General features: G+C 44.7%; 1 protein-coding gene across 1 annotated transcript; it reads right to left on the minus strand.

Annotated features, from left to right (window-relative positions):
• Positions 1-11528: 11528 nt before the first annotated feature.
• On the minus strand, positions 11529-15008 carry LOC106608208 (transmembrane protein 121). Its single transcript, XM_045721081.2, has one exon. The coding sequence runs from the start codon at positions 13827-13829 to the stop codon at positions 12864-12866; it is 966 nt and encodes a 321-aa protein (XP_045577037.1). The 5' UTR covers positions 13830-15008; the 3' UTR covers positions 11529-12863.
• Positions 15009-15957: the final 949 nt, after the last annotated feature.

The raw sequence follows: 15957 nt of genomic DNA on the forward strand, positions 1-15957 counted from the left end.
TGAATTAGCACATGGAGAAAATGCTTTTATTGTAAGGACATTTGGCTCCCCCTCGAAGGGTGGCGTCTGGCGGCAACTCCAAAACCCGTGGTGCTGAAATATCAGCTGTTTTTTTTTCTTGTTCTGAGACGATATCTCACACACCCCCTCAGACTGCACAACACTAAAGAGAAAAAAACACCTGCTCCAGAGTTGGGAGATATCTTTTGGACTGTGTCCATATTCGGACGTCTTTGGACAGTAGCATGGCGAAATGTGTATAGTATTACAGATAGGAATCGGTCTGTTCTTCTGTTTCCTGTCTGCGCTACCCCCTTTGACCACCAGGGGGCAATGCCCCCTCACACTGATCTATCTGCATGGCAGGGGTCTCAAGCAACCACAGCCGTTTGGTTATCAGGGAATATCCGGAGCCTCCGCAGATCCAGTAGGGGGCGACATAGGTGTTCTCTCTGTGAATTACATGTAGATATTGCACTTTAAAACAAGCAAAGCTGTCCTCTCTCTTTCTGAATCAACTAGTGCTTCCTGTGTGTGTGTGGGGGGGGGGGGGGGGGGGTTGTGTGTGTGTGCGTGTGGGGGGGGGGGGGGTATATATGTGTGTGTGTGCGTGTGGGGGGGGGGGGGTTATATATGTGTGTGTGTGGGGGGGGGGGGGTATATATGTGTGTGTGTGCGTGTGGGGGGGGGGGGGTATATATGTGTGTGTACTGTGTGTTTGTGTGAGAGAATGACAAGGGTGTGTGCTGACTTGCAGGCTCGCACCCAGGTCGGTCTCACCTCCCCCTTCCCTAATCCCCTAAAGACTTGAACCTCCAACATCGTGAGCACATACCCATTTCTGTCTGCAATGCAATGCATGTTGGGACAATAAATGCAGGCTCCTCCATGGCACGAACCCCCCCCCCCCGGCACCCACTTTATAAATAAACGGCAGCTACAGGCTACTGCAATCTAAGACATTTGAAATCATGCAAAAACACCTGCAGGAACATAGTCTACAATAAGCTGGAGAGACTTGCATTGATAGGGGAGTGTTAAAGATGAGGATTTATCTTTCCCTTTTTTTGTGTTGGCAGCAGGTACTTGTATATGCAATCTCAACGTAATGTGTGTTGGACCCTGGAGGAACTCCATTGGCGTTGCCATAATGTTAGTGGAACATTTGAGCTCACTGGTCTGAATGACCCGCTAAAGGACTGAGCCAGAGGACATTGAGGAATGGTTCAGGAATGGGAGATTCTGTGTGTGCGGGGGAGTCCGACTTTCTGGTACAAGGGCATTACTCAATCACCAACTCTACCTGAGGAGCGGAGGGGAAGGACTCCTGCTGGGAAACACTCCCCCCCCCCCCAGGCTGGCTGCAGATGGTTTAGTCCAGAATCCTCTGAACTTTCTGGAACTTCTCCTTCTCCATGAAAGAACTGTGTGAGATGAGATCTCCACTCTGTGTGAAGAACTGAGGAACAGACATTTTGGTAGCAGGACCCCTAAACTGATACTCTGGGGGGGTAGACTCGCTGTGTTCTCTTGAAAGAAAGTGACCACACAGGTCCTCAAGACTCTACTGCCCCCCCCCCCTTCTCATCACACCCCTATGCTCTCTCTGACCCCCCCACCCTTCTCGACCATCAGCTTATAGCAGTTACCCCCACTGCTCTGTATATACCCCAGTGGGTCTTTCCCCATAGAAGAAACAGTATTCTCTGCTAGTGCCATTCTGATTCTCATTGTCTTCTTCGTAACGATCACTGCATTCTCAATCTTTTCACTGGTTCTTATTAACTCTACATACATAGATATTTTTTGAACATATGATGCTCGTTTTTTGGGTCAAGAGTATACCTGATTTCTTTTGTACATTTCCCTTTGTTTGTCTTGGTTTTGAGCGGTGGGTTTGGGTCTGTGTACAACACCTGTGTGGTCATGTCCTTGGTCCAATCCCCAATGGACCCCTAGACCTTACGCCCTAGGTACTTGTGGAGAGCTGAGAGGGTTTGACAGCTGTCAGTAATAGCTCCACATTGCTCGGAAGTTTCACCATATTGCGCTAATACCAATCAAATCCTCTCGGATCTCCACTAGTGTATCGGGTCTAGGGATTGCTTTAAATTGGGCCCTCGGCGCCAGGTCCTGAGAGTGACAATGGGTGTATTCATTAGTTAGACCGCTGCAAAATGTTTTGAAACTGAAACTGTTTACTTTAAAAGGAAAATGTTTTGCAACGAAAACGAGAGTTTCTATTGGACAAATTCAGGTAGGTCCCCTCCCTGTTTGGTTCCTAGAGTAAACAGTTTCCGTTTAAAGAAATGTTTTTGCAACGGTCTGCACCTAATGAATACCCCTCAGCACAGCAGGTCATACTGCTCTTACTGCTTGACTATCCTAACTCATCTAACACCCACACACACCACCGTGTAATAATTCTCTGGGCAATCTGCCACACTACTTTATCACTTTTTAAAAAGAAGTAGAATACAGATGCCGTAAATGTCATAGCTCTGCATCAAAAATACAGATTGTATGGAAACCATGTTGTACAAAATAAAAGCGCACATATCTACACACACACACCCTCCCCCGCCAAGGGCAAAAATGACCATAAACCTAATTTATAATCTAGTAGTGTGATTTAATTTGAAATTTTTCATCAGTGTGTGTTAAAAAAAGACTGTATTGCTCTGTTTACTAAACTATAGTTAAATCATCTCTTTATAGCACACCAAGTTGAAGAAAAGTTAATAGTCAAACTAACAGATTATAGAGGGTTACTGATTATTTTTTTTGCACCCAGCAACAATTTCTTTGCACTATGAAAATGTTGCCCACATACATACATACATACACACACGTATGTTCTATAACTATGACTTCTCAACACCGGAGTGGAGCGGTATGTAATTCTATTGAATGAATGATACGACCTGATGCACTGTGAGCTCAATGTGATGTGGGAGTCATTTGTCAACCAATAAAAATGAGACATAAAACATCATAATATATTTAATGTAAAGTTAGTTAATATGAAACATTATCGAAAACATCTGTATAACTTATATGAATGTATTGTCTCGCTATACTGGACATATCCAACCGATGCATTTTACTGTAAAGCAATAACGTGAAAAAATTAAATGGCAAAAATAATTCCTGTACATGTGTCTCAGTCCTTGAATAGCAGATTTTTTTTTTAAGTCACTTATTAAATGTAGCAATTTAGTATGGATTTTGATAACTGTGCTTTGACTTGAATTTCTCAACTGTAGTGTGTGTCTACATACAGGCATTAATATGGAGTTGGTCCCCCCCTTTCCTGCTATAACAGCCTCTACTCATCTCATTTCCACTAGATGTTGGAACATTGCTGCGGGGACTTGCTTCCATTCAGTCACAAGAGCATTAGTGAGGTCAGGCACTGATGTTGGGTGATTAGGCCTGGCTCGCAGTCTGCGTTCCAAAGGTGTTCGATGGGGTTGAAGTCAGGGCTCTGTGCAGGCCAGTCAAGTTCTTCCACACAGATCTCGACAAACCATTTCTGTATGGGCCTCGCTTTGCGCACGAGGGCATTGTCATGCTGAAACAGGAAAGGGCCTCCCCCAAACTGTTGCCACAAAGTTTGAAGCATAGAATAGTCTAGAATGCTGTAGCTTTAAGATTTCCCTTCACTGGAACTAAGGGAGCTAGCCGGAACCATGAAAAACAGCCACAGACCATTATTCCTCCTCCAAACTTTACAGTTGGCACTATGCATTTGGGCAGGTAGCGTTCTCCTGGCATACGCCAAACCCACATTTGAGATTTTAGGCTTGGCCTACCACTTCGTAGCTGAGCCGTTGTTGCTCCAAGACGTTTCCACTTCACAATAACAGAAATTACAGTTGACCAGGGCAGCTCTAGCAGGGCCGACATTTGTAGAAACTAGTATTTGATCGCAGCATACTTAGTTTTCACTGAATACATATCAGCAGCCAGAAACTGTTTCAGATTTTTCATGTGAACTGCTACAGTACTTGGGTTCACCCTGCGACGAGGTTTACAGTCCTGTCCAGAAGGAAGCACTCGAGGCATAGTAATTTCAGACCTAGTGGTCTGCTGGTGTCTAGAAGGAAGCACTCTAGGAATTTCTGTCCAGAAATGAAGCGTGAACATCATGTAAGAGCTGCCTTACCATCACTGCCTTCCATTTTCCCATAACTTAACTACTTCAATAGATTTACACTAACCTAATGGAAACTTCTTTAGTTTTGGCAGACTATTTGTTTCACTTAAAGGGATAGTTAACCTGAATTACAAAATGACAGACTGCTTAAAGGGTAAGGAAACCAGTATATCATTTTGTAATATGGGTGGACTATGCCTTTAAGTGAAACTCTACTGCCAAAAGCATAGCTCCGTTTCCATCCCAACTGCCTTTCCATTTCAGTATTAACTTAGATTAGATTTAACAATTTCTCCAAGATGGGTGACCACCTGTTCCATCCACGCGCATCATGTCAGGGATCTGACTATCTGGATCTAGCAGCATGTATGGCCCCATGTAGCCAGTGATGTGTCTTCCTCTAATGAGACAGCCTCTTGGCTAGCATTTTACTGTTAACAAGCTTTTCTCACTCTCTCTTCTGTCCCCTCTTCTCTCTACCGTGATCTTGTGCTCTGAAGATCCTCTTCTTCTCAATGGCCCCTAACAAGCGTTCTGTTTGGACTGCTTTATCTCATGAATATCTCACTCTGCTCTCTCTCTCTCCCATCCAAATCCTGAGAGAATGGCCTAGACTGTTTAGAAGTTTGGCCTATATAGATCTAGCAATCCAACTGCTCTTCTGGAGAGAAATGTTTTTCCATGTAACGGCTGTCGTAGAGAGGGGACCAAAGCGCAGCGTGTTGATTGCTCATGATGTATATTTATTATAACTCAAAACACTAAAGGAAAAAATAACAAAGAGGAAAAACGAAACCGCACAGTTCTGTCAGGTACATAAACTAAACAGAAGACAACTACCCACCAACACAGGTGGGGAAAAAAACCCTACTTAAGTATGATCTCCAATTAGAGACAACGAGGACCAGCTGCCTCAAATTGGAGATCATCCCAAAAAACAACATAGAAATAGAAAACTAGAACCTAAACATAGAACTACAAAACATAGAAAAAACACTACACCCCCTGTCACGCCCTGACCTACTCTACCATAGAAAATAACATCTTACTATGGTCAGGACGTATTTTGGGGACTTTTTGTGTTTGTTTGCTGTTATTTTTTACATGGTCCTGCTGTTTCTGCAAATTGCTCTGCTCAAAGTGATGGATGGTGGGCATACTGGGCTGCTGTTGCCTGTTGTAGTTTCTCTGAGGCACTCAAAGTACACTACGTACAAAACATTAATGTCAACGTTACCTAATTCCTTGGTTTTACCTTGGGATGATGTCACCAAGATAAAGGGAAAGTGTCACACAACCTCCAGGTATCTGTTTAACAAAATGAAATATTCATAAATATATTTAAGGGGGAAAAAAGTGTTTTATTCTCAAAGCATATCGTTTGAATCTTTCCTCAATCCTGATGTTTCTTTTTTAAATGACACCTTATGTTAGATATATTTATGGTTTTATATAAATCTGAAGCTCAATACAGATTTGTCCAGAACAGATTGTAAATGCCAAGCCAAAAAAGGATTTTACAGAACAGAATTTTAACTATTATTTTCTGACGTTCAAATAAAGTGTTCCTCCAATATCTTACTGAGTATTCTGAAAAGTACTTTTTCTGGCTAGTGTTTTGCCAGTAACTGAAAAGTCACTGGTTCGAATCCCTGAGCTGACTAGGTGAGAAATGTTGGTGAGCCCTTGAGCAAGGCACTTAACCCTAATTGCTCCTTTAAGTCGCTCTGGATAAGAATGTCTGCTAAATAACTCAAATGGAAATGTCCCTCGACTACCTCAAACTCCTAAGTGTCTCTGGGTCTGAATTTGCCTGATGACTCGTACTGAATTGAATTTTCCTGCTTTATCTATTGATACATACATAGTCAGACTGTCAACCTAGAAGCCCTTTCTGCCGATCCATTCAGTCAGTCTGCCATCCTAGAAGTCCTTTCTGCTGATGTCAAAGTGAGAAGCTTTGTACAAAACAAGTCATTAGCGAATGGATTGTCTCTAACCAATCGAGTGTATCAAAGCCAATGACTATTTCCGAAACGCCGCTTTACCACATGTGTTCTGGCTCTGCCCACACCCAAAGGTTTCTGTGACCAATCAGAATGGCTTGAATGTGTTCACGTTCGAGATGCAGGCGGGAGGTGATCAAATTCAGGTCGTGTTCCCCTGCTCAGAGGTTTCTGACGCATGACAGATCTCACAATGCCTGAATATGTATTTTACGTATCAGCTAACAACATACAGTATGTTATAGCAATCTTGTGCCTGACTGCACAGTTGATGACGTGGCAGCAACCATTGGTTGATGCAATGCAACATCTGAGCAACCATTGGTTGATGCAATGCAGCGTCAGGGGAACCCGACCCCAGACTCATCGTGGAGAAGAAATGTTAGCGTGGGCGTGGCGTTTGGCCGGAGTGATGTGTCTGGGTAGCCAGACAAGGTCTGAATACTGTTTCATTCAATGTGTCTTCTAAAACTGTCTGTGAACCTTGCATTTAGATTACATTAAAAAGCAATTGCAAAAAATTTGAGGTCAGTGATTGTCACCCATTCTGAAAAGCAGATTTATTAAAGATAGATTTCCAGAGACACGCACCATCATATTAATTCTTATTTGTGTTTATGACATTCCTATTTTAGCATTTAGATACGACATGCAGGGAGAAATGACCATGTCACTGAATTAATAGACTTTCAGAGACTGCAGTGTGACTCTCCAGGGTCGTTTATATTAGGGCATGGAACAGAAAACGTTTTATTAAGTTTTTCAACAAAAACATGTTCCATGGTTCATTGTGATGTGCATAGTCTCCACCCCGGTCACTCCCTAGCGGTTTTGACTAGATAAATTGTATTCTATGTCAAAATTGACTTTTTGTAGCAGGTTAGGAGAACTTAAGTAGCAGGTCAGGTTAAGGTTAGGGAAAGGGTTAGGGCTAGCTAAAATGCAAACATTTTAAACTTTTAATGTCAATTTCACAAAAACGGGCATATTTATAATGTCATTGTCTCTATGGACTATTTCCTTCCTGGATTATTACACAGACTAAATGAGTTAATCACTCTGTCCTTTAAAGGACGGAGACGTTGTTGCTCAACGTTAAAGGACGGAGACGTTGTTGCTCAACGTTAAGGACGGAGACGTTATTGCTCAACGTTAAGGACGGAGACGTTATTGCTCAACGTTAAGGACGGAGACGTTGTTGCTCAACGTTAAGGACGGAGACGTTGTTGCTCAACGTTAAGGACGGAGACGTTATTGCTCAACGTTAAGGACGGAGACGTTATTGCTCAACGTTAAGGACGGAGACGTTGTTGCTCAACGTTAAAGGACGGAGACGTTGTTGCTCAACGTTAAAGGACGGAGACGTTGTTGCTCAACGTTAAGGACGGAGACGTTATTGCTCAACGTTAAAGGACGGAGACGTTATTGCTCAACGTTAAAGGACGGAGACGTTATTGCTCAACGTTAAGGACGGAGACGTTATTGCTCAACGTTAAAGGACGGCGACGTTATTGCTCAACGTTAAGGACGGAGACGTTATTTTGCATTTCCATCTGTGTTTCAGAGAGTACGCCTTTGGAGTTGATTTGAGTTGAGTTAGGAGGATTTTGATTTGATACTGCATGACATCTGATTCATTTGTGATTATATATATATGTTTTATATGACATTTGTTCCCTCCCATGTTTTTGTAATGAGTTTAGTCCTGACTGACCATTATAAACAAATCAGCTTTTCTTGTTGGCTAGTCCTTGTAGTCCCTCCCTGTTTCAGTCCATTTTCTTCCATTTGGTGACTAATGAACACAACCCATATCTAGACAGTTATTTGGTCAGGAAAGCTTCACAATGAGCTGTAGAGGTGAGGGTTGATGAGTCTCACTGCTATAGGACCACAGCACTCCACCAAGTCAATGGGTATGGAGTTGGGAAACAAGTAGAAAGAAACTCATCTTAAACCATGAACCCCTGCGGTTAGATGGGATGTCTGGGCAGGATGCTGGTAGCACGCTTCGGGTTTAATAGGGCCAGACACCTCAGTCATGAGTAATGACCAAGCACACAGACGCATAAGTGTTGGCCAGGGTCCAAGACATACATTTGCTGCTGAAATATAGATTAATGAATTGTGTGCTCAGACCATTGTGTCTTTGACTCTCTTAAAGAGAGAGACAGAAATGGTAAGGCAAAAACTGAATTTGGGAGAGAGAGGCCTAAATGGATGGCATAGGTCTCAATGGATATTTTGGCACTGTCATGATATGATCCATAATTTAGACAAAGTGTTTTACTGCTTTAGAGAGAGACCTATTAACACTGTTTTATTCGTTTCATATTGTAATGGAGAGACCTGTTACTGGGTTGTGTCTAGTGCTGAGAATCCAATGGGCCGTCCCTAGCCAACTACTGATCACAGTGCAGCCAATGTGTAGGCCTACAACAGTCGCAACGCTCTGTCTACCCGTTAATAATCCTTGTGTGAATCTCTGCTTTCACACCATCCAAAATAGTTTTGCAAATACAAAAGATACACCTACATTTTAACACAGATTCCCACTGAGGCGTTTTGTGTTGCACATATACCTGAACTAGGCTACGACACTTCCTGAGCTAAAAACTTGTTACACCACAAAAAACCTCTGTAGAAATCTGTGGTAAAACGGTGCACAGTAAGTGTATCTTTTGTATTTGTAAAGTAATTTTGGGATAATAACTAAGTCGTGTTCAAGCCCTATGGGCCCTGGTCAAATGTAGTGCACGATAACGGGAATAGGGTGCCATTTGGGATGATTCTCTCTCTCTCTCTCTCTCTCTCTCTCTCTCTCTCTCTCTCTCTCTCTCTCTCTCTCTCTCTCTCTCTCTCTCTCGTTGTTGACGAGGCCTCTAGTGGAGAAGTTGTGAATGACATGTACCCAACAAAGGCAGCGCTCCAGTACCTGTATGTCCATGTAGATGGGACTCTTGCTCACATTGGGAAGTGGTATTGTGCTCAGGGCAGCTAGCATGGCTAGCTAAGTGATTAAAGGGTTTGGAGCGTAGTAGAGTAGAGGATGTTGGGAAGTGGTATTGTGCTCAGGGCAGCTAGCATGGCTAGCTAAGTGATTAAAGGGTTTGGAGCGTAGTAGAGCAGAGGATGTTCACACTGGGAAGTGGTATTGTGCTCAGGGCAGCTAGCATGGCTAGCTAAGTGATTAAAGGGTTTGGAGCGTAGTAGAGTAGAGGATGTTGGGAAGTGGTATTGTGCTCAGGGTAGAGCAGAGGATGGAGCAGCCGGATGGAGATCAGAGAAGCCGTCAAGTCAGCAGGTTGGTCAACACCCACACCTGCACTTGCTCACTCTCCTGAGGCGCCTCTCTCACCTCGATGCATGCCGTCCTGAATTAATGTTGTCGAAATTGAATATTTCACAAAAGTTAGAGATGCTAAATAAATCACAGGTAGGTGGAGAGAGGAAAGCGCTTTCACGACCCTATTATGTATGGAGGGAGCACAATTAACTTCCTGATGCACAAGCTCTGGTTGATTTATGAATGTGTCTGGTGCTACGAAGGGGTCTCGCTAAGGTGAGCTCCTGCTGAGGCGGCTACAGGTAATTTATTCCTTTTCCCAAGTTTGCCATATACTTTCTCTCTCCTTTATCCACTGGGCTGGCAAGATTTATTCAAACAAAAGTGTTCATCTAACACTGTGTGGTGTCTTATCGGGACAGCTGGGTCGTGAGATAGAGACCTACTGAGAGCAAGGCTTAGATGTAACAAACCCATATTTATGCCATCTAGTAAGGCCAGTGATCTTGACAATGGTAGTCTGGCATGTTTCCTCTCTAATCCTAAAGCTAAAGTCTACATTTGAAAGGCCACTGCTAAAAAGAGAATTGGCATTCTTCCATTTGCTGTCATCTGGTGCGCTCCCTCCTCTCTTCTCTCTCATATCTCTATCTCTCTCTCATCTTTCTCTCTCCCTCTTCTCATCTTTTTCTCTCTCTCTCTCTCTCTCTCTCTCTCTCTCTCTCTCTCTACCTCTCTCTACCTCTCTAATATCTCTCTATCTCAGATCTCTCTCTCTCGCTCATCTCTATCTCTTCTCATCTCTCTCTGTCTCCCTCTTCTCTTCTCTCTCTCTTGCTCTCTCTTCTCTTCTCATCTCTCTCTTCCTTTCTCTCTCCCTTTTCTCTTCTAATTTTTCTCTCTCTCTCTCTCTCTTCTCATCTCTCACTCTCTCTCTCTTCTCATCTCTCACTCTCTCTCTCTCTTCTCATCTCTCTCTCTCTCTTCTCATCTCTCTCTCCCTCTTCTCAGCTTTCTCACATTCTCTCTTCTCATCTCTCTATTTCTCTGTCTGTGTGTTTTATTATGGTAGGTTAAAGGGTACTGTCACTTTCAGACCAGTCAGTTGATGTTGATGGGACCACTGATGATTCTCCAGTGTGTTTCAGAGTGCTGGTATCTGTGGTTGATCTTTGCATGGGTCATTCTGGGTACACAATGGTACATTGTTCACGTGGCTGAACTTTTCTTCTCTCTCCATAATGCCAGAGTTGGCCAATGAAACAATGTTTCCATGGCAACAGCAAATAGCCCACCAACCACCATGGAAGAGTTCAGACAAGAGAAAATAAAAAAGGTATCTTTGGAAAAAGTTAATTCAAGTGAGTTGGTCTGCAAAAAAATGGAAATCCATTTTCTTTAGAAAAAGAGAAATGAGAGTGAAGCCATTTTGTTGTAGACAGAAGTACAACCTGCTCAGAATGGATAAATATTCTGTCAACTTTTGAACTTGGGTTTTTTAAAGTTCCATTCCTCTTCCATATAATGCTGAGTCCTACAACAAGACATGTCTCTGTCATGTAGCCTCCCAATCAGAGATTGTGGAGGTAAGAGTAAGACAAAGCTTTCACATTCTTTGAATACTTTTATTAAAACATACACATTTAATGAATAATGTACATGTAGTAATAACGATGATGATGATAATAATAATAATAATACTTTAATACTCACTTCATCAATTAAGTAGAAATAGTTTGCAGTTTTCAGGTTGGATTGTACATTTATATTTTAACGTTTGTCAATGAGGATGTCTGCACTCTGCATTCTTTGACTTCAAGGCTTACTTGTGGAGGAAAGTACAGTAAGCTTTCTTTTACACCCACTGTTTACTATTATTATTATTACGGATCCTGCTACCAGTCACTTTTTCCTAAACCCCACCTACATGTATATATCTACCTCAAATACTTCAGTATCCTGCACATTGTAGATTTGGTATTGGCACTGACCCTGTGTGTGTATATTTTTTTTTAATATATATATATATATATATATATATATAATTATTATTATAATTTGTAAAAAATGTGTTATTAGTTATAATATTTTGATATTGATTACAGCAATGCTGGGTAAATTTGCAAGTGAAGCATTTCACTGTACTTGTGCATGTGACAAGACTTGAACTTGAAATACAGTTTCACACAAGCACCCCTCTGCCCCCTCACACACACACACACACACACACACGCGCAGACACACACACAAGCACACACACACGCAGAATCACACACACGGTTGGCTGCCTCAAGTAGAGTGTATAGTGCTGAGCTCTGGTGCTTTTAGCATACATTTGGTCGTAAAGTGTCACACTGCCCGGGGCAGCAGAACATTTGGTCGTAAAGTGTCACACTGACCGAGGCAGCAGACCATTTGGTCGTAAAGCGTCACATTGACCGAGGCAGCAGACCGGTTGGTCGTAATGCTTCACACTGACCGAGGCAGCAGACCATTTGGTCGTAAAGCTTCACACTGACCGTGGCAGCAGACCATTTGGTCGTAAAGCTTCACACTGACCGAGGCAGCAGACCATTTGGTCGTAAAGTGTCACACTGACCGAGGCAGCAGACCATTTGGTCGTAAAGCGTCACATTGACCGAGGCAGCAGACCAGTTGGTCGTAAAGCGTCACATTGACCGAGGCAGCAGACCAGTTGGTCGTAAAGCGTCACATTGACCGTGGCAGCAGCCCAGTTGTTCGTAAAGCTTCACACTGACCGAGGCAGCAGACTCCAGTTCGCTCCTTTCTCAGCTGAATTAAAGCAGAGGCTGAATTTCACTCTTCTAATGCCACCCTTCTTATTGCTCCTTTCTCCTTCCCTTCCTCTCCTCTCCATCCTCTCTTTCTCCACTTCAACTTAGTGATTCTGTAGGGCGAGTGGTATACCTCCTTTATAAAGACTACAAAGAAAAAAGCCTACGCAATGGACAGTCGAAAGGGGTTTTAGAAAATCACAGATATTCAGAGAGGAACAAATTGTAAAATGTACTGTTACACAACATACATTACTCAGCTGCAGAATAAAATTGTTCATTTAAAAACAAATAAAACCACATCAGTTCACTCCTGTCAGAATCAAGAAGGTGAATCTTTATCCTTCTCCAATAGACAGACAGGCACACAGAGGCTGAAAATATCCCTCTAGTTGTTAAATCCTCTGTTGTTCAAGTGGGCTTGATAGGCAGAAGAATACCATCCCGTCATGAAACCCACATCTCTCTTAATACCAAACTCTCAGAGACTGGATAGACAGAATGAGTTACACCAGAAGTTCTGTTGTAGTTAGTCACTGTAGTTAGTCACTGTAGTTAGTCACTGACGACAGCGGTGGAGATGCTCCGCTGGTGTCCAGACAGTCCAGTGCTGGCGGTCATGTTTCCATGTGTCGTGCTGGCGAGGGTTCGTGGGGCAGGATGGTGGAGTTGGCCAGAGGCTGCGAGTGCGACGTGTGGGGTGTATGTCCGTGGCCCACAGAGTTCTGCTGCAGCTCCAACGCCATGGCGTTCTGCGGTTGAGGGAACTCCTTCACTTGACGCCGGTACTCCAAGAAGGTGGACGCCTTCGTGGCGATCGCCACCACGTTCTTGCCGACGAAGATGGTGGAGACTCTACTGTCCTGGAACAGCACCATGTTGACCCCGCGGATCAGGATAGTGACCACGTTGATGGTGATCAGGCTGAGGACAGGGTAGAGCATCATCTTCTGGAGCGACACGTGTTCCCCTTGCGTGGAGATCTCGCTGAGGGAGACGCAGGGCAGCGTGAGAAGGAGGACGTAGCAGTAGAAGAACATCAGTCCCTCGGCCCAGATGGGCAGGCCGGTCCGCTGAGGCTCCCACAGGTTGGCCTGGATGTCTAGAAGATCCAGAAGATCTAGAGCCACCCAGAAGATCCTCCCCCGCATGTCCTCCTTCTTCCTGAAGGTCCTCACGTACTCCATGCTGTCCAGAGCCACTAGAACCAAGTAAAGCCCCGGGACACACACAGACAGTAGCAGAGTCAAGGCTTTCCGGGCCACCGTCTCCAGGGACTTCCTATCGGCCTTGCAGTTCTGGAAGATGAAGTAGAGCTTGATCTCCAGTACAAAGATGTAGAGGAACCAGAGAATCATTGCATAGCCGCGGCGGGCTGTGCGCACCTCGGCGCCCACCCACACGGCCACGTAACGCAGCACGATGAGGAAGCAGATGTCCCCAACCAGCACAATGATGCACACGCCAATCTTCCTGGGCCCTTGGTTCTGCTCCACCAGGTAAGCATCCATGAAGGCCATGCTGGTCATGATGACGATGGTGGTCAGGCACACGTGGCGTTTGTCCGGGGGCGGCAACACCATGGTGAGGAGCTGACCGCCCGCTGGCTCTCACCTCCAGTCCACGGCTTCCGAGTTTAGAAAAAGAACGGGTTCAGAAAAAGGGACATGGCCGTGTCGAAAATGTAAATGTCAAAGGGGGATAACGGTTATCCCTGGGGGATGCCAGTGAGTCATACTCAGTCCTTTGAGAGTCAGTCCAGTTAGTCAGTTCTGGGAAAGTCAGTCCAGGGAGAGTCAGTCCAGGGAGAGTCAGTCCAGGGAGAGTCAGTCCAGGGAGAGTCAGTCCAGGGAGAGTCTGTCCACGAAGAGTCTGTCCACGAAGAGTCCATCCAGGGAAAGTCAGTCCAGTGATTTAAAAACAGTGAAGTTAGGGGGGATCAGTCTTTGCACGGCTGCTGTCAGGTGATTTTTCTCAAGCCATGCGAATTCAGGAACATCATCTCATCACTCAGTGCAGTTCCATTGATCCACCTCTGCTAGTAAAGCAGGCGCCTCTTAGGCTGACGATCCATGACTCATACTGGGATGCTAATCTACACACTCAGGGGAGTGGAGGATACACAGAGGGCTGTGTATAGGACACACTGGTGCAATGGGAGGTTGTATGGGGCAGAGTGGCTCAGTCCCTCAGTGTGTGTGGCTCAGTCCCTCAGTGAGTGTGGCTCAGTCCCTCAGTGTGTGTGGCCCAGTCCCTCAGTGTGTGTGGCTCAGTCCCTCAGTGAGTGTGGCTCAGTGTGGAGGCTGAGAGAGATTATTTTGTTCAGTGTGTGGTGGAGTCACTCTATGGGGCAGCACTGGGCACGGGTGTGCAGTGTGTGTGGTTCTGTCCAGTGGTGCAGTGTGTGTATTTGTGAATGTGAACGTGAGAGAGGAGTCTGCAGTGGCCAGATCCCCGGTAGTCATAAATCACAGAGACACAGAAGGGGGATCAGCAGCCCGTGGGGCCCTGCGTCCGACGCCGGCTTCCCCAGGGGGAGGTTCTCACACTGGGCCAGAGACGCAGCATCCTCTCTCGCCTCTGCCACGTGCTGGCTTCGTCACAGCCTGGGGGAGAAAACAAGAGAAGGGAAGGGAGGGAGGGAGAAAGAGGGAGAGAGAGGAAGAGAGGGAGAGAGAATAAGAGAGGGAGAGAGGGTGGAATAAAGAAAGAGAACTGTCAGCATAACTGGACTATATAACTCTGCGCTCATTGCCAAAGGCAGCAGGCAGTCCTCATGCCAGGAGGCAGGCAATGTGTCAGTGTGGTTAAGCTGTAGTCTTGTCTCTCACACTTTAGGGAAGGAGGAATATGTTGCACCACTCAGGACCGTTTTAAACCGTCTGTCATCCATATCTCACTGTGTAATGGGGAGTAGCAGAAGACTTGGTCCATTTTAACCTAGCATGCCAGGTATCATAGTGCGGTAAAAGATGGTGGCTCGTACTAGAATAACTTCAACTGTTTGGACGTTATCCTCATTTACTCCTACAGTACATTCACTCCTATATCAGACAGTCTATCTACTGTATGTCCAATAATGTCTCCACAGGTGGGAGAAAACATCTATTCTCAATAAAAACGGAAGTCTCAACGTCAGCCAATAAAGATGGAGCATCTACCCATCCTACAAAGAACGTTAGTTCACTTACAGTAGACACCATCGATTAGGTGTCAGGTTTCCTCTCGGACTCTGTTGAATGATGTTTCAAGGTGCGTGAGGTTTGACCTGCTGAGTATTCATGTTGACGTGAATGTTGAGCGCTATGATAGGTGAGTTCACGGGCGCACTCATCAAGCTTCTGCTCCGACATATACTGCAATTTGTTAAATATAATGGATGCTGGGTGTGAAACAGTGCCCGCAGGTGCAAGCCACACGTCACTCGCTCGCGTCATCCATAAATAACACACCGACGTATAAATATTAGCACGGAGAAGGAACAAAACAGAGGGGGAAGTGAAAGGAGTTAATTGAGAAGAAACGTTGCCTTCAATTGTAATTTGAGCATCAGTCATCACAATGTCAAGTTCTCACATTCGACAGCCATGAAGGCTAACTTTCTGTCATACATTCTGTCATAATAGGTTGGCCTATCAATCACTATAGACAGTTGTTGGGATCAGTCGTATAGAAAGAGAATGAATCACGCAATAACCCTGTCACCTTGTC

This window comes from Salmo salar, chromosome 06 (genome assembly GCF_965601325.2).
Source record: "Salmo salar chromosome 06, fSalSal1, whole genome shotgun sequence".
Taxonomy (NCBI): Eukaryota; Metazoa; Chordata; class Actinopteri; order Salmoniformes; family Salmonidae; genus Salmo; species Salmo salar.

Coding starts and splice junctions, on each gene's coding strand:
- LOC106608208 (XM_045721081.2), bottom strand. CDS start 13,829: ATGGTGTTGCCGCCCCCGGACAAACGCCACGTGTGCCTGACCACCATC.